General features: G+C 43.6%; 1 protein-coding gene across 1 annotated transcript in view; it reads left to right on the top strand.

Annotated features, from left to right (window-relative positions):
• The window catches only part of LOC141116949 (NACHT, LRR and PYD domains-containing protein 12-like), a 125,770-nt gene that overhangs the window by 81,709 nt on the left and 24,157 nt on the right, over positions 1-19,904 (top strand). Inside the window, exons 7-8 of the mRNA XM_073609466.1 lie at positions 6,297-6,461; positions 13,091-13,255. Of these exons, the coding sequence (XP_073465567.1) occupies positions 6,297-6,461; positions 13,091-13,255 (330 nt within the window). The remainder of the gene's footprint in view (positions 1-6,296; positions 6,462-13,090; positions 13,256-19,904) is intronic.

Here is a 19,904-nt window from a genome sequence, read left to right on the forward strand (position 1 = left end):
TTGTGGAGGATTACATACTTTTCACTTTAAGGAGTTTATGCAAAATGGACCCAGGCTTTTGCGGTTGTTGAAGATCATTTATGATTTTTTTTGTGGTTTTTGCACTTATATGACCACTTGGTGGCACTATTGGCTACCAATAATTTATGCACTAGTTTGGTGATTGTGCTCTAAAGGCTGATTACTTGGTTCAGTTGTTCATTCACGTTAACAGTTTTTTGTCAGCACAGTGCAATGTTATTTTAATTATAATTTTTCATAAAGATCAAATATTTGCAAGCTTGTTTTATAATATAATTTTTATTATGTCAAATTATAAACTTAGAACAATATTGTACATTTCTAACAACGATGTATAGCAGCATTGTACAGCTCTGTAGTAGCACTCTACACTGGCAGACTTTCTCACCCTAAAAGCTCTGTCAGATGTCCCTCACTCTCATTAAACTCCAACACAAGACCTGCTGAGTAGCCTTTATAGTGTGTGAGCTGGCCAAAAGCCAGCATTGGCCAAAGTCAGGTGCAAGACATTATTTCATGTAGTCTGAAGACTAGTAAAATAGATCAGATTATAGGAGGTCATGCATGGAGAATTATGATCTTATTGCATTGAGCAATTAGAGCCTGCCTGTCACCTGACATGACTATCTGCTATTCAGTGTCACTTGCTGAGTAGTGACATACCTGTACCATATATTACTATCCCACTGGAAGATCCAAGTGACCAGCCGATCTTTCCACCAGCTGATTGGAGAGTCGAACGGCTTTGAATGGCTCTCAGCTACAGTAACCCGAAAGTGATCCCCTGACATCACTTCAGGTTTACCCTGATGTCAACGGTACCATTTAAAAAAAAAAGAATTTGAAAACACCGATCTTGGTGTGATCAAATTCTTTTAAGGGCAGAGGAAGGATTTGGGGGTCGTATAGACCCCAGATCCCTCCATAAAGGGTACCTGTCACATGCATATTGCTGTCACAAGGAGGTTTGCATTCCTTGTAACAACAATAAAAACAAAGATAAAGCAACAGTGTAAAAATAAAATGAATTAATAATTACAAAAAAATGTAACGTGCCCCCATCCTTGCTTGCAAAGGCGATCACACACGTTGTTCCTGCATGCATGCAAATAACGATTGTCCCATACATGTTAGGTATCACCGAGAACATCAGATCATGTGCAGTAAATTTAGCACCAGACCTGCTGGGTAAATCTAAAGTTTTAACCTGTAAAGGCTTTTAAAACATCCAAGCTTAGTAAAATGTATATTGTTTGTCGCCGTTGCACGGGTATGTGCAATTTTAAAGCATGACATGTTTAGTATCTATTTACTCAGCTTAACATCTTTTATAATTTTACCAAAAAATTGGGTTATGTTTTGTATAAAGTTCAAAAAAACAGTTTTTTTTCCAAATAATTAGCATTTTAAAAACCGCTGCACAAATACTGTGTGACATAAAAAATTGCAAAATTCACCATTTTATTTTCTAGGGCCTCTGCTTTTGATTACGTTTTTTATTGGCTTTAAGAATAAACATAACAGGCCAATCAAAGACACATTTTACACTTTTTTTTCCATTTGTTTCCATCCAATACAGAAAAAAGAAAAAATGAACATAATATTTTCTCTGTCTGTCAAAAGAACACAACATAAGCAAAATAGATAATTTAAGCAAGGTGTAATACAGATTGCTTCTCCATATCACAACATCATAAGTAAAGCTTACTCTCAATCTCAGAGATTTAACATGGGCTATTGTTTTGCGATAGGATGCAGTTTACATCCAATGGAAAGCAACATTCTGGAGGTTATACATAACAGTTATGCAATCTTTTCAAAGGACTGTTCCCATAGGGCTCACCTATTATGAAATTCAGCAGTGTTACCATCTTTATAAGCCATAACCTGTTCATTGTAGAGGGGGACCTTGCGCCAATTGTTCAAGAAAAAAATATCTAAAATTTGTAGAAAACTATACAACTGCTCCCCAAAAAAGTGGACTAGCCACTGTGCAAATTGAAATATGGGTGATAGGGGGCGCTAAATAAATCAAATATGTACACTGTTGTAAGACCAAATGTAGCCAGGGCTCCCTAATCCAGACACATTTCCTGTGTTATTAATGTGAGGTTAGCTCCCTCTAGTGTTTGCTGGACTCATGGGATGAGTTGTTCAGAATGCTGAAGTGACTCTGCCAGCAGGACAGCTCTGAACTAAAATTAACAGAATGCTTAGTGGACAGAACATATTACTGGGAGAGGATATAAAAGGGGTTGGCATGACCTAGATCAGCCTCTCTTGACGCCGTTTGACTCTGCTAGCAGGAGGTCTGTGTGACAGTGAGTTGCTGATGATTTGCGGCCTATACAGCGGGAAACCGGACAGCTATACCCAGAGGGATCTCTGTGGGCAGCATCGCTTCTTCAGAGCAGGGGACCAGAGGGTGTTCCAGGTCATCCAGAGACACCTGCAATCCAGATACCAGTGGGCTGCAGCGTGGCGCAGTGGACTCCATTATCCAGGGCCAAGATACAGAGAAAAAGTTCCGGCTGGAGTCTTCTCATCATCCTCATCATTACCAGCTTCATCTGAGTTCCAGAGTGGTGAGCGTCAAAGTTAAGGACACTGCTTTCAGACATCATTTACAAAGTTCAGCTGGTGGTACTTTTAGTCCCACAGAAGTTGAATCTTATGTTATAACGAACACTGAAAGCAGACAGCTATACTCTGTTCACATTACTGATTCTAGTATCTACCGTAAATACTCGAAAATAAGTCGATCCGAGTATAAGTCGAGGCCCTAATTTACCACAAAAAAATGGGAAAAACTTATTGACCCGAGTATAAGATGAGGGTGAGAAATTCACAGCTAATGTAAGTGGAAAAGAGGGTCAACAATGCCCATTTGCAGCCTCACTTTGCCCTTTTGCATGCCTCACTGTGCCCATTTGCAGCCATAGGTCCCCTGAACTTCAAACTTGGTAGTTAAGGGTTCCTAGATGCCCCCTAGCTGCAGCCAAAATTTGGGGTCTCTGAACCCAAAGGGTCCCGAAATGACATTGCTGCAGATGGACATAGTTGACCGACTTTGGGGCCCCGTATCTCAGGGCCACTTAGTGCTAAGAACCCTAAATTTGGTATGCAAACCCAGTGGAACTAGCACCATACAATGTCCAAAGCTGGGGTTTCTAGTACCAAGTGGCCCCGAGATAAAGGGCCCCAAAAATCAGTTCAGAAAATGTCAAGCACTTTTCTGCAGCAGAGAATGACATTTTCTGAACTGGCTTTGGGGCCCCGTATCTACTTAGTGCTAGGAACTTCAGCTTTGGATATGTTGTGGTACCAGTTCTACTGGGTTTGCACATCAAATTTAGGGTTCCTAGCACCAAGTGGCCCTGAGATACGGGGCTCCAAAGTCGGTTCGGAAAATGAATTCTTTTGCTGCAGAAAAGTGCTTGACTCGAGTATAAGTCGAGGGGGGCACTTTCAGCACAAAACAATGTGCTGAAAAATTTGACTTATTCAACTAGCCACTGTGCCTTCCATATGCAGCCACTGTGCCCATCATATGCAGCCTCTGTGCCCATCATATGCAGCTTCTGTGCCCATCATGTGCAGCTTCCGTGCCCACCATATGCAGCTTTTGAGCCCATTATATGCAGCTTCTGTGCCAACCTTATGCAGCTTCTGTGCCCACCATATGCAGCTTTTGTGCCCATCATATGCAGCCTCTGTGCCCATTATATGCAGCTTCTGTGCCAACCTAATGCAGCTTCTGTGCCCATCATATGCAGTCTCTGTGCCAATCATATGAAGCCTCTGTGCCCATCATATGCAGCTATTGTGCCCATCATGTGCAGCCATTGTGCTCATCATGTGCAGCTTCTGTGCCCACCATATGCAGCTTCTGTGCCCACAAAATGCAGCTTCTGTGCCCACCATATGCAGCTTCTGTGCCCACCAAATGCAGCTTCTGGGCCCACCATATGCAGATTCTGTGCCAATCATATGCAGCTTTTGTGCCCACCATATGCAGCTTCTGTGCCCTCCATATGCAGCTTCTGTGCCCATAATATGCAGCCACTGTGTCCCCCCCGCTCGCCTGCCATCAGACTGGCACTTACCCCTATCCAGGTGATGACAGCGAGCTGTAAGATGGCCAGGCGATGGCTCCTGCATCCTCCATGGTTCCGGGCTGTTGGGTCCTCTCCTACTGTGTCTCAGTGTGGGCAGCAGCGAGGGGTGGAGGAGTCCGATCCTCCAGCTTCCTCCCCTGTGTGTCTCTTCCGCCAAAGCACCGGCGCTTTGGCCAATCGGGAAACAGGTCTCACTGACCTCCCTGCTAATTAGCAGGGAGGTATTGTGGTGTAAAAATAGTGAAAATTAATTTGTTATGGTCACACAACAGGGTGGGATCAGGGCGCACTCTCTGCTCCCCAAGCCCACCCTTTTTTGAAGCCTATTAGAGCCTCAAGCTCTAATCAGGTGCTTAAAAAAAAAACACCTCCTCCCACGCTGCCATAGGAGTCCATGAGTCTGGCATCCTGAAAGGGGCCGGGCGCATGGATAGGGAGGGATTAGGGGGGGTGATGCCCATCCACCCACAATGCACGGACCGCCCCTGCCTTTAGTTCTTCCAGATGAAATTAGAGGCCATACCTTGCATAGAGCGAAAGAAGGAATATGGAAGAGGTATTTGAAATGTCCTAAAATAATACAACTTCGGTAAGAATAACATTTTGTAGGCTGCCAGTCTGCCAGACCAAGAAAGATAAAATGTCCCCATACAGTCTAGTTCCTGTTGAATGGACTTAAGTAGGTTTCTACAGAAGTAAGGTTAATTCCTAAATATTTTAGAGTTCCTTTTTCCAAGGACATGGATATCTCGATTGCAGTGACATTTGTACAACCTTAGGTGTTGCTAAGCCTAGTATACTGGACTTGGGCTCATTGATCCTTTAATAGGAAACTGTTGAAGGTCTGCAGTACCTCATGAACCATAGACAGGGAAAGAGCTAGGTTGGATAGAGAGCGTTAAACATCGCCAGCAAATAGGAAAATGGTGTGTTAATCACAAGGAGCTATTCCTGTGATATCTGGATGAATTGTTATTTTTTCAGCGAGTGGTTCAATTAGCAAAGCAAAAATCAGAGGGGACAAAGGGCATCCCTGTCTGGTTCCATTGGTAATGGAAAATTGTTCGGAGATAAATCCTTCTGAAAAAACATTTGCCACTGGAGTGGAGTATAAAGCTGAGATTGCATCTTTCATACCTCCACAGAAACCAAATTTTCCCAGGACTTGGTATAGGTAGCCCAAATGTATGCAATCAAAAACAAAAATATTGAAGGTGTTTTGAAGGACTTAGCATAATGCACTAAATTAAGAATTTGTCTTGTGGCATCTGGAGCTTGATGCCCCAGGTTAAATCCTACTTGGTCATGCCTAATAAGAGAAGGAAGGAAATGCACTAATCTGGTGTCCAATCATTTCTCGTAGATTTTAAGGTCTATGTTTAACAGGGAAATTGGTCTAAAGTTTTGTACAACTAACGGCTCCTTCCCTGGTTTTGGTATAGTAATAATAGTTGCTGTGAGCATCTCAGTAAGGAAGGAGGCTCTGGACACAGCAGCATCAAAGACCTCATTTAAATATGGAGTAAGGATCATGGAAAATAGTTTTTAGTACTCTGCAGAGTATCTGCCCAGTAGCCCCTTTGCTTTAACGATATATAGTTCTAATTAACTTGTTAGCAAAATTACTGATTTTTATATGTAAAAAGTGTCAGAAAAGGCCTGGAGGTCAAGTGGTTATAGGAGGTCATATATGGAGGACTCTGATTTTACTGTATTGAGCAATTAGAGCCTCATATGAACTTACTGTCATCTGACATTACTAACCACTATTCAGTGTCAGGAGATCTCCCTATTACTTCCTATGAGTACAGAGCTCTTATCACTCCAATCACTAGCAATGCTCATTCCGGTCTCACACTGTCTGCTGATACCATTCACGCTCCATACACAAGGAGATTATAGCACAATGTCAGTGATATTCTGTGCTCATCCTGTGTATGTAGATATCACCGTCTCTACACATGGATGACAATATTGGAGAGTCTACTCAATTATAAAATTTTTTAATAAAATTCTATATCCTAGAGTTTTATAAAGTGGTCTAATATATATGATTCCAATAAAGAGAAATGAGTTCCATACTTGTAGAGAATAGTTACATTCATTCCTGGGGAGAAATACATTTTCTTCTGGTAACATTCTTCTTTTCTTCTACAGAATGGAGAGAAATCAGCTGACAGACAGTTCCTGCCCTCACCTGGCATCTGGAATAAGAAATAACCAGACCCTGAGAACACTGGACCTATCGCATAACAATCTGGAGGGTCCTCATTTCAGGGATCTGATGGAAGCTCTGATAACAAGCCAGATAGAGGAATTGCAGTGAGTATAACACGACTGACTGAGACAATAATATTCTGGGACTATTTATATCCAACAATGAAAAAAGTGCCAGTGTCATCAAAATGGCTCTTTGGATTCTATAAATAGCCGATAAATGAAAGTTGACTTGTTATTGTAAGTTAATAACACCATGAAATAGTATTTTCCTAATATCTGCTTACAATTGTCTAATCAGTTTGTATGGTAAATCAAATAAGACTATAGAAGGTCATACACAGGGAATTTAATTTTACTGCAATGAGCAATTAGAGCCTCATACATATTTTTTTGGGGCTAGGTTCACAATGATTCAATCCAAATATGATCTGACTTCCAGTGCTATTATGTAGTGTAACTTGAATTCAACTTAGATATAGTTTGCATATTCTATTGGACTAAAATTGCACTGGAATTGCACCGAAGTAATACAGGAACCTTTTCCAAAATCACAATGTGCTGATCTGTATTGATGTGAATGGGCACCATTGAAAACAATGTAATTTCCATTGTAATGTGATCCTGTGCAACGCAAATTGCATCTGACATTGCAGTAGTGTGAACGGAGCCTTACTTCATATAATCATATGTTGTTCATTGTCAGAAATATCCCCATTAATTCCTATGAGTACAGAGCTCTTAACAGAAGATGTAAAAAGAATATTAGATAAAGATCATCCCATCCATTCACCAGTGTAGCAAGGTCCCAGGCCTCCTTTGATCTAATGAGAACCTCCAGGGCCAGGAACAGCTGACATCCTTCTGTATGTAGTGGGTTGTGAGGCATGGTGGGTGCAGAGTAATTAAAGTTATTGGGCGCCAGACACTTCTTGGATGCAAAAGAAAGTTTATTTCTCTTAACAAACCTTTTTTTTGGGGAGAGAGGGTTAGGTCCAGGACACCCTTAGATGGTTGCAAGATTAGTAGGCAGACGCCGAGACTTCAATAGGGGGACAGCCATGCAGGGAAAGGCATCCAGCAAGACGCCACATCTGCATGTGTAGGAGTGCTGTCACCTATGGCAACAGTCTTTAACAGTTCAAAACACAAAGCTTAACAGTTCCTTCACTTTAACTACAATCACTCCTTGTAGTTCTTCGGTACACTGAGCTCCCTGTCTCTCACAGACACTGATTCACTGCCACTGAATCCCTTGAGCTCCTCCAATCTTCACAGTGGTATCTTCCCCAAGCGTCACCCCCGCTTCTCTGCTGGGTCCCTAGCTTGGCACTCTAGATACCTCTCAAGCTTCACCCACGCTGGACTGCTCGGTCCCTAGCTTGACACACAAGGATGCTCTGCAAGCATCGCCTCCGCTGGCTGGGTCCCTGGCTTGATACCCACTGAAGTTTCCCAATTTATCACCATCCCCGGTTGGTAAGAATGTTGCTCCGGTACTTGCTTTAGTTACTCACTGTGTACCCTGGTACTTAGGCGGATAATCCCTTACTGGCGACAGCTTCCCCTCTACCTCCGACCACAACAGGTTCTCCGGCCGGCAGAACCGTCACTTCTGGTTGGACTGCAAGCCACAATCCCAACCCTGCGCTGCTTTCTTGCTTCCAGATAGGCCCTCAGACAGCCTAGCAGTCAGATGTGCCCAGGATAGGCCCAATCTCTGGCCTTGCAGCCTGGGCAATACCACACATCCACCCAGACAGCCATCCAGGTAGCACAGAACATCGATTACCTGACTCCACCCGAATATATAGGCTCTCCCAGCAGGCAAAAAGATTCAAGAAAACCCCTGCCCATTGGCTGAGATACCTCATATGCCCATAACCCGACCTTGGGTTGCCCTTCTCATATCTAGTACCACCAAGTACCTGGCCACCTAGTGGTAGAAGAGAAAAGTGCAACAAGGCCAAACTTAGGGAGAAATCAATGGATCTCTAACACACTGCCTGCTGATACCATTCATGCTCCATACCAGTGGGGGCCCGTCTATAGGGGGAGTTTGGGCGCCGCCCCATCAAAGCTGGACATTAAAAAAAAGTGGCCCTTTAAGAGCGTCCGGTCACCAGACACTGAGCTGTCCACTAGAAACGTGACTGCTGCAATCAGGTGAATGAAAAGCTTCATTGGGCGGTGTTTGGAGTGTAAACAGGGTGTAGGCCATGCGTCCTGTTTACACTCCCAGTCCCACTCTACAACCAACCAATCATTCATGATTCCATTCCACCCTGTTGCACCTGATTGGCGGGTCCGGAGGACGGTAGGTGGGGCTTATCGTGGACTGTCACTTCCGGTTTCCCCACTAGGGATGAGCCGAACACCCCCCGGTTCGGTTCGCACCAGAACCCGCGAACGGACCGAAAGTTCGCACGAACGTTAGAACCCCATTGACGTCTATGGGACTCGAACGTTCGAAATCAAAAGTGCTCATTTTAAAGGCTAATTTGCATGGTATTGTCCTAAAAAGGGTTTGGGGACCCGGGTCCTACCCCAGGGGACATGTATCAATGCAAAAAAAACTTTTAAAAACGGCCGTTTTTTCGGGAGCAGTGATTTTAATGATGCTTAAAGTAAAAAAAAAAAAGTGAAATATTCCTTTAAATATCGTACCTGGGGGGTGTCTATAGTATGCCTGTAAAGTGACGCGTGTTTCCCATGTTTAGAACAGTCCCTGCACCAAATGTCATTTTTAAAGGAAAAAATCTCATTTAAAACTGCTTGCGGGTTTAATGTCATGTCGGGTCATGGCAATATGGATGAAAATCAGTGAGACAAACGGCATGGGTACCCCCCAGTCCATTACCAGGCCCTTTGGGTCTTGTATGGATATTAAGGGGAACCCCGCACCCAAATTAAAATAAGGAAAGGTGTGGGGCCACCAGGCCCTATATACTCTGAACAGCAGTATACAGGCGGTGCAAACAAGACAGGGACTGTAGGTTTGTTGTTAAGTAGAATCTGTTTGTAATTTTGAACATTTTTAACGTGTTTAGCTCCAGCCAAAAAATCTTTTCTAAGCTTTTTGGAAAACATAGGGAAGGGTTATCACCCCTGTGACATTTGTTTTGCTGTCTTTCCTCCTCTTCAGAAGATTTCACCTCACTTTTTTGTCCCAATGAAAAATGTTTTTTGAAAATTTGGGTTTTTTTGTGGAACAAGGATTGGAAAGCATCAGTGGAAAGGAGAAATTGTTTTCCCATATTAACTCTTACAGGAGAGAATTTCCCTTCCTAGGGGTAGACACTAGGGGCACTGCACTAAATGTAAATTGCAGGAACGGATCTAGCTGAACACTGTGAGCAGGACGCACTGCACTAAATGTAAATAGTCTAGAAGATAACAGGAACGGATCTAGCTGAACACTGTGAGCAGGACGCACTGCACTAAATGTAAATAGCAGGAACGGATCTAGCTGAACACTGTGAGCAGGACGCACTGCACTAAATGTAAATAGTCTAGAAGATAACAGGAACGGCTCTAGCTGAACACTGTGAGCAGGACGCACTGCACTAAATGTAAATAGCAGGAACGGCTCTAGCTGAACACTGTGAGCAGGACGCACTGCACTAAATGTAAATAGCAGGAACGGATCTAGCTGAACACTGTGAGCAGGACGCACTGCACTAAATGTAAATAGCAGGAACGGATCTAGCTGAACACTGTGAGCAGGACGCACTGCACTAAATGTAAATAGCAGGAACGGATCTAGCTGAACACTGTGAGCAGGACGCACTGCACTAAATGTAAATAGCAGGAACGGATCTAGCTGAACACTGTGAGCAGGACGCACTGCACTAAATGTAAATAGCAGGAACGGATCTAGCTGAACACTGTGAGCAGGACGCACTGCACTAAATGTAAATTGCAGGAACGGATCTAGCTGAACACTGTGAGCAGGACGCACTGCACTAAATGTAAATAGTCTAGAAGATAACAGGAACGGATCTAGCTGAACACTGTGAGCAGGACGCACTGCACTAAATGTAAATAGCAGGAACGGATCTAGCTGAACACTGTGAGCAGGACGCACTGCATTAAATGTAAATAGTCTAGATAGAAGATAACAGGAATGGATCTAGCTAAACTGAATACAGTGTATATATATATATGCAACACCTGGGATGCATATATATACACAATACACTGTAAGTGCAGCTAACTGACTGACTGTTCTGCCTAATCTATCTAACTCAAATCAAATGACACTGTCTCTCTCTCTCTCTCTATCTCTCAGCACACCGGAACACACACTACACAGGGCCGCCGTGCAGGCGGCCTTATATAGTGTGGGGTGTGTACTAAATCCCCTGAGCCATAATTGGCCAAAGCCACCCTGGCTTTGGCCAATTACAGCTCTCTCTACTGACGGCGCTGTGATTGGCCAAGCATGCGGGTCATAGTGCATGCTTGGCCAATCATCAGCCAGCAATGCACTGCGATGCCGCAGTGAATTATGGGCCGTGACGCGCCACACGAATTTAGCGCGAACGGCCCATAACGTTCGCAATTCGGCGAACGATCGAACAGCCGATGTTCAAGTCGAACATGGGTTCGACTTGAACACGAAGCTCATCCCTATTCCCCACCACTCGGAGAGCAGCACAGACTGTCCTTCTGAGTAAATCTTCCCCAGTGATCTCCTGCACACTTGTTCTGTACCCTCTAGCCCTCCAACTCCCCCACCTCGATCCCCAGTGCCCTGCTGAGAGAAACCAGAGCTGGAGCACAGCTTATGCTGACACTGCAGAAAGAGAGTTGAGCTGAGCTGCGGTCTGAGGAAAGTTTGTGCAGATAAGCAGTTAGCCTTTAATGTCGGGATACAGAACAGATTTGTTTGCAGGACATGAGATACTGACAAGTAGGGTCAGAAGAGCAGAGGAGTGTTTGTGGGGTGGGGAAGGGTAGAACTGGTTCTCCCCATAGCTGATACACATCTCTCAAGCTGGCACACATTCACTGTTAACCACTTGCCACCCAGGCCAATTCTGACATTTCTCTCCTACATGTAAAAATCATAATTTTTTTGCTAGAAAATTACTCAGAACCCCCAAACATTATACTGTATATACTTGAGTATAAGCTGACTTTTTCAGCACATTTTATGCTGAAAAAGCCCTGCTCAGCTTTGAGTCGAGTGAGGGTATCCCGCTGTGTCATGCAGTCACTGAACACTAACACAATGCTGGGAAACTGAATCAGTGTTCTGTCTATCATGGACGAGGAGGAGGCGGGGCTTTGTTACAGTGGACGGCCGGCGAACAGTTAAGACTGCAGTTGCATGACAGCGGGACACCCACTGTTTGTAATCAAAGGTACAGGTGGGCACAGTGAGGTTGCAGATGGGCACAGTGAGGCTGCAAATGGGCACAGTGAGGCTGCAGATGGGCACAGCCAGGCTGCAGATGGGCACAATGAGGCTGCTGATGGGCACAGATGATACAGATGGGCACAGTGAGGCTGCAGATGGGCACAGTGAGGCTGCAAATGGGCACAGTGAGGCTGCAGATGGGCATTGTTTACCAGTAGCTGCTGCATTTGCCACCCTAGGCTTATACTCGAGTCAATACGTTTTCCCAGTTTTTTGTGGTAAAATAAGGTGCCTCGGCTTATATTCGGGTTGGCTTATACTCAAGTATATACGGTATATGTTTTTTTTAGCAGAGACTCTAGAGAATAAAGTGAAGGTCTTTGCAACCCTCACGGTATTTGCAAAGCAATTTTTCAAATGCATTTTTTTTATGCATTAATAAAAAAAGTAAAGTTAGCCCAATTCTTTTGTATAATGTGAAAGATGATGTTACGCTGAGTAAATTAATAGCTAACATGTTACACATCAAAATTGTGCACACTTGTGGAATGGCACCAAACTTCGGTACTTGAAAATCTCCATAGGCAATGCTTCAATTTTTTTTACAGGTTACATGTTTAGAGTTACAGAGGATGTCTAATGCTAGAATTATTGCTCTCGCTTTAACGTTTGCAGTGATACCACACATGTGTGGTTTTAACCCCGTTTACATATGTGGGTGAGACTTACATATGCGTTCGCTTCTGTGAGCGAGCAAGCACGTGAGGACAGGGGCACTTTATATTTTTTATTTTATTTTTTATGTTAATTTTACTTAAGTTTTTCTAGTTTGTTGCTTTCTTTTTACATGATTTTTTTTAATCACTTTTATTCCTATTACAAGGAATGTAAACATCCCTTGTAATAGGAATATGGCATGACAGGTCCTCTTTACATTGAGATATAGGGGCAATAAGTCTCCACATCTCACCTCTAGGCTGGGAAACCTGAAATAAAAAAATAAAAAAATCTCTTGCTTCCACCCACTTTGGGTGGAAGCAAGTGGAATACAGGGGATGGAGTGGGTGGATTCTATAAGGGGTGGGGCTTATGAGACGTGGAAGGGGTCAAAAAGGAAGGGTGAGGTCTGGCACCCCCCCATCCTAAAATGTCAACAGCCACCACTGCTCCATACACAAGGAGATTACAGCACAATATGAGTCATGTCAGTGGTATTCTGTGATCATCCTGTGTATGGAGATATCACCGTCTCAATACATGGAGCACAATATTGGGGAGTCTACTCCATTATATAGTGTAGCGAATAGTTACATTCATTCCTGGGGAGGAATTTATTTTCTTCTGGTAACATTCTTCTCTTCTTCTACAGTTTGATGAATAATGACCTGACAGACAGATCCTGCCCCCACCTGGCATCTGGAATAAGAAATAACCAGACACTGAGGACACTGAACTTGTCTGAGAACAATTTGGAGGGTCCTCATTTCAGTGATCTGATGGAAGCTCTGACAACAAGCCGGATAGAGGAATTACAGTGAGTATAACAGGACTGACTGAGACAATAATATTCTTGGACTGTTTAACTATAAAAAATTCTGATATTGTAAACAGAATTGATCTAATTTTTGGAATCCCTAAGCAGCCTAAATGAGACTATTGTCTAAATCTTAGAATGTTATTTAACTCTTTTATCAGCTCTAAAAAATGTATACATTTAAAAATTATATTAGTCTAGTATTTATTAAAATAGATAAGATTATAGGAGGTCATGCATACAGGAATCTAATCCTAAAGCAGCAAGCAGCAAAAGCTTCATATAGATTTTGGGGGGATGGCAAACTGATGGTGGATTGAGACTCTTTCTCCCTTAGCTCCCTGCCTCGGACAGCTAGACCAGCTGCTTCTTTTACCCTACTATGGGGAACAAGATACCTCCCAGGTCTGATAATCACCTGAAATGGGGTCCTGCCTAGCAATTTCAAGCCTTTTTTCGTCAGGATCTGTCTCCTCTAACTCTGCGTCTTCGGGACCTCATGATCAGCCGACTTTACTCTGCAGTTGCTGGAGACAGATGAAGACCTCCATACCCAGGGCTTGACTGGGACAAAAATTTGGCCCTGGACTACATCCAGACCGGCCCACTTTAATTTTGCAAACACGCACAAAAACAGTATATGAACTATATGCAATTGCGCAAAAAATAAGTAAAAACATTCCACTATTGGGCATAGGACAGGGCATAGCCACACCAGTGTCCATTAATGCAGCCTCACCAGTGCCCATTAATGCAGCCTGATCAGTGCCCACCAGTGAAGCCACACCAGTGCCCATTATTGCAGCCTGATTAGTGCCCATCAGCGAAGCCACACCAGTGCCCATTAATGCAGTTACACCAGTGCCCATTAATGCAGCCACACTGGTGTCCATTATTGCTGCCTGATCAGTTCCCATCAGCTCAGCCACATCATTGCCCATTAATGCAGCCTGATTAGTGCCCATTAATGCAGCAACACCAGCGCTCATTAATGCAGCCTGATCAGTGCCCATTAATGCAGCCACACCAGTGCCCATGAATGCAGCCACACCAGTGCCCATGAATGCAGCCACACCAGTGCCCATCAGCGCAGTCACACCAGTGCCCATAAGCGCAGCCACACTAGTGCCCATGAATGTAGCCTCACCAGTTCCCATTAATGCAGCCTGATCAGTGCCCATCAGCGCAGCCACACCAGTGCCCATTAATGCAGCCTCACCAGTGCCCATTAATGTAGCCTGAGCAGTGCCCATCAGCGCAGCCACATCAGTGCCCATTAATGCAGCCACTCCAGTGCACATTATGGCATCCACACTAATGCCCATTAATGCAGCCTGATCATTGCCCATCACCACAGCCTCATAAATGCCCATCAATGTTAGTCCCCCCAGAACATCGGGTGTTCACCCGTTCACTGAATTTAGAACATCGTGGGGCATTCGGGGGAAATTTGAGCGCCCGCGTAACGCCCCATAATGCACCGTGAGACCGCCAATGAACTGCGAAATCGCAATGCATTGACGGCTGTTGATTGGCCAAAGCATGGACCTGACTCGCATGCTTTGGCCAATCACAACGCGCTCTGCTGTATGAGCCATGATTGGCCAAAGGCATGGTGCCTTTGGCCAATCATGGCTCAGGGGGCTAAGTCCATACCCCACACCCCACCCCAATGAATGAGAGCAGCAAAATTACATTTCTAAAGGAAATATGTCATTTAAAATTGCTTGCGGCTGTAATGTATTACCTGAAGGGCCTGGTATGGATTGGGGGGGGGGCCCCACGCCATTATTTTTAAATTTTGGTCCAGGGTTTCCCTTAATATCCATACCAGACCCAAAGGGCCTGGTAATGGACTGGGGGGGACCCACGCCATTTATGTAAATGATTTTTACCTATATTGCCAGGATCCGACAATTCTGTACATTACAGCCGCGAGCAGTTTTAAATTACATTTTTTCCTTTAGAAATGTCATTTTGCTGTGGTACTGTTATAAACATGGGAAAGATGCCTTACTTTACAGGCAGACTAAGGAGACCACCCAGGCACGATATTTAAAGGAATATTTCATTTTTATTGTTTCACTGTAAGCATTATTAAAATCACCGCTCCTGAAAAAACTGGCATTTTTAAAACTTTTTTTTTGCATTGATACATGTCCCCTGGGGCAGTACCCGGGCCCCCAAACACTTTTTATAGCAATAACTTGCATATTAAAGTGAGCACTTTTGATTTTTCACGTTCGTATCCCATAGACTTTATAGGTGTTCGCACAAATTTTTTTGTCTGTTCGCATGTTCTGCTGTGGGGGGTGTTCGGCTCATCCCTACCTCTGAAAGGTTGCCTCCCCCTGCTCTAAATTATCCCATGTGTTCATAAACCTATACTGTTGTTTATACCTCCTGATTTATCATGCCTTGACCACCCGATGGTTACTAAGTTTTTTCTATATTGTTCATGTATATGCTTGTATCACTGGTTATTACATGCTTCTAATCATCTCCCTCATTATTGTGCCTGTGATAGTACTCCAAGGAGCTTTGCCACTGTGATGTTCTCCCGTGACCGCTTTTCCTATCTTTGAATTAACAATGGCAAACCTCCTCTATTCAGGGGCCCTAATTTCTCTTCTAACCTCCCCCTGCAATTATGGTTAGTTCCCCTTTCCCCTGTCCCCTCTGCCCTATTTTTCCCTATTTCCTCTCCCCTCCCCCCTTCTTTCACCCCCTTTTTTCCCTCTCTACTTATCTCCAACCATATCCATACCCTCTTTTCTCTTTCTCTGATTCATATTCATTTGGATTCCCATGACTAAGTTTCCTCATTTGTAAGCACCCATGCTATATACTGTAGATACCATTGCCCTTGAGTCCTTAATAATAGGGTATGGTACAAGCTAGAACCTTTGACTTACCTCCTCTCCCTCCCATTTCCCTTTTCTGAACTCCTTTCTTTTTTTCCTTTTCTCCCGCTTTTTGTTTTTGCTGCTGGTCTAGCTGTCCTTTGCTTTAGCTCTCTCTTGCCTGGTTTCCTCATCCTCCCCTTAGGCCTCCTGCTTTTTTGCTTGGGTTTGGCTGAGGTGTCTGTTTTTAGTTGCCTGTTTCCATGAGGTTTGCTTCTGGATACTCTAAGGACAGTTTGATGCTTTTTCCTGACTTTTATGTTCCTCTCTCGCTCTTCTTATCTACACATGTCTTATTTTTTTTTGCCTTATCTCTTTGTTCTGTCTCTCCCCAACCCTTTTCTGGAAGTGGCTCCCACCTGTAAGCTTCCCTTATTGCCTGGCCATTGATGTAATGACATTATCCATTTGTTCCTTTAATGCAAAGAGTCTTGACCACCCTGGCAAATGCTACCAAATTCTTTATCATTTCCACAAAGAGAAACTTGACATTGTCTTATTACCCATTTTATACATAACCACAAGTTAGATGAGATGGCATCCTCCACTAAGTGGGATGCCCTTAAGTGTGTGTTATGCAGCATTTTTATTTTGCATGACGCCTGATTAGAAATGCAGAACTCTCTGCCCTTCTTAGCAAGATTTCGAACTTTGACTTAATACACAAATGTACTAATGCTGATATTGTTAGGATTAACCTTGCTAATGCCAGATCCCAATTTCTTCATCTTCTAGATCAAAACTCTCTTTACGACTCTTGAGATCTTTGTATGAATATAGCAATAAATGTGGCTCATTATTGGCATGCTCATTGCATCCCCACTCCTCATCCTCGGCCATTCTCTCATCTTCCTCTTATTGTGGCCTGGTCCACACTAATTTAAACATTCTAGAGATGATCCGTGAATACTACTCTTCTCTACACAATATCCGATGGGCTTCACATGGTTCCCCCTTGTCTCTTGCAGACGATGACTTAAAGAGGTGTTCCGCCCCCAAAAAATAATTAAAAGCCAGCAGCTACACATAATGCAGCTGCTGGCTTTTAATAATAGGACACATACCTGTCCTGGAGACCCATGATGCAGGCTTACAGCTTCCCGCTGGGAACCCTACTGCGCATATGCAAGGCCCCGCTCCTCTCTCCTACTGGCCCCGCGACAGGGAGAGGAGGAGGAGGGAGCCCCGTGGTGAAATTGCGGGCCGTGGCTGGACTCCCGGAAGTGGGAACAGGATACCTGTGAAAGATTCTTCCACTAGCTCAGCTCTCAATGCCCCTTTCACTTGATGATTTGCTTTGTGCCATCCAGTCTAATAAGGCCACTGGACCAAATGGCTTCTCTAATAAATGTTACAAATCTTTTGCTTCTGACCTGGCCCCCCTTCTATTGAAGACTTTTAATTCTATTTTGGCTGCTCATCCCTTCCCCTCACAATCTCTGAAGACTCCTATCTTTGTCATTTTAAAGCCCTGTAAAGAAGAGACCAATCCCAGTTATCGTCCATTATCTCATTACTGAATGGCGATATCAAACTCTACAAGAAATTAATTGCTCAGACTCCAGCTGGTACTGCTGAGCTTAATCTATATGGATCAGGTTGGTTTCATTAGCTCTCAGGAGGCCTGGAATAATACCAGTAAGACCATCTCTTTAACTTCCCTGGCACAAAACAATTCATTTCCTTCTGCCTACTTGCAATCAATGCCAAACAGACATTTGATCACCTCAACTGGAAATTCCTATATCACTTTCTCTGTGAAATTGAATCTCGGTGACAACCTGCTTCACAAAATAATGGCCCAGTACACAACACCCTCTGCTCAGGTATGCACTAATGGCTCCCTTTTGGATCTACAATAGCACCCACCAGGGTTGCCCTCTCCCCCAACTTTTATAAATGCTCACCATGGAACATTTTACAAGGTCAATATGCAACAATCCCTCTATTCACAGCATCACTCTCCACGGTGTGGAATATAAGACTGCCCAGTATGCAGATGATTTCCTGCTTTACATTACCTCTCTTAAGACTAGTATCCCTTCCCTTCTTAAGGAGTTTGATATCTTTGGCCACCTCAGTGACTTTAAAGTCAATCTGACAAAATCCAAAATGTTGAACATATCTATATCCCAGGCTTACATCATGGATCTCAAGTCTGCTTTTCCATTCCATTGGCAACCAGTAGCCATAAAGTACTTGGGAGTTAAGCTTCTCACTAGGCTCACTTCTCTCTTCAGATTAAATTATTCCCCCCTCCTACTAACTGCCCAAATCTGACCTATCACCTTGGGCATCCCTCCCGTTGTCCTGGTTTGGCCATGTAAAATGGATAACCTTCCCAAATTCTTCCCCAATTTCAAATGTATTTGTTTCAAACACTCCCTATTAAACTACCTAAATTCTTCTTTAATAAATTAACCAGTCTTCTTTTGTGATTTATTTGTAAACATCCCCTGCCACCTGAAGGCTCTCAGGGTACCGATTTGCCGGACTTCAAACTATCTATAAAGCTGTGCTATTCTCTCAAATACTGGATTGGTTTCACCAACCATCTACTAAACAATGGGTGCAGCTAGAAGTGGATTCCTCTCCGATACACCCTAAAGCTGCTCTGTGAACCTATTCGACTGCTCATGGACTAGGCTTCCCCAACATCCTGCTGGATTATTGGCAAATACACCTTTTTTCTTACTTCCTATTGCCCAGCCCCCTTACCCCCTTGCTAGATAACACTTCTTTTCCCATTGGTCTTCATGCATATGCATTCTTGTGTTGGGATAGATCCTTCTGGCTGCAAGTTCGCTATGTTTTGAGAATGACTCTTTGCTTTCAGCCATGCATGGTCCTAAACAGGGTCTTTGGTTTTCTTTTCTCCGGTTACAGAGCTTTTACCGCTCCTTACTCCCATTATCTGCTATTCATAGTTTGTTTACCTTATTTGAAAAACTGTGCATTGCATTCTCGCCTCTGACTCACACCATTGTCAATGTTTACACTCTCCTGTTGCCCTGGTTTTCTTCTAATCTCACCCTATACAACTAAGTGATCTTCTAAGCTTGGATGTTCCCTTTCCAAGAGCGATTCGGGCTGGATTTTTGTTAATACTCGTACACTTTCCATGGCTTGTGCTACCCAAGAATGCAACTTTAAATTGCCTTCCAGGTGGTACTTTACCCCAGCTAAATTAAATTGCATTTCCCCTTCTCAGTCACATTCTTGCTTGTGTTTTCATGCCTCTTCAGGAACTTTCCTTCATATTTGCTGGGCATGCCCACCTATTCAGCGACTGTGGGACCTAGTGCTTAATCTTTATCATCTATATGCCAAAGAATCTCTATCTCTAACTCTTCGGAACTAGCACTTCTTACTCTTTAGCCTCAGTCACTGTCTCAAGCCAAAACTTCTTTACTCCAGTTATTTATTTTTGCGGTTAGACAACTGATACCAAAGTACTAGAACTCTTGTCACACCCTCTTTGAATGGCTTGAGACTCTCAAAGACATAATACGCACAGAGGAAACTGAGCTGAAAACAACAACTCATGAGAAATTAAATCAGGTCTGATTGGCTGGATAATGTTTAAAGATTCTCCTCAATTTCCTGCCTTCCTGATTAACCTTTGCTAGACACTATTATACCTGTTTAGTATTGGATATTACCCTTCCAGGGTTTTCTCCCAAAATTTGCCTTACCGTGCAGTATCCACTACCTTCTTAGCCCTTTACCTTTTATTTCTAATACTT

The sequence above is a fragment of the Aquarana catesbeiana genome, linkage group LG13 (assembly GCF_042186555.1).
Source record: "Aquarana catesbeiana isolate 2022-GZ linkage group LG13, ASM4218655v1, whole genome shotgun sequence".
In the NCBI taxonomy this organism is placed as follows: domain Eukaryota; kingdom Metazoa; phylum Chordata; class Amphibia; order Anura; family Ranidae; genus Aquarana; species Aquarana catesbeiana.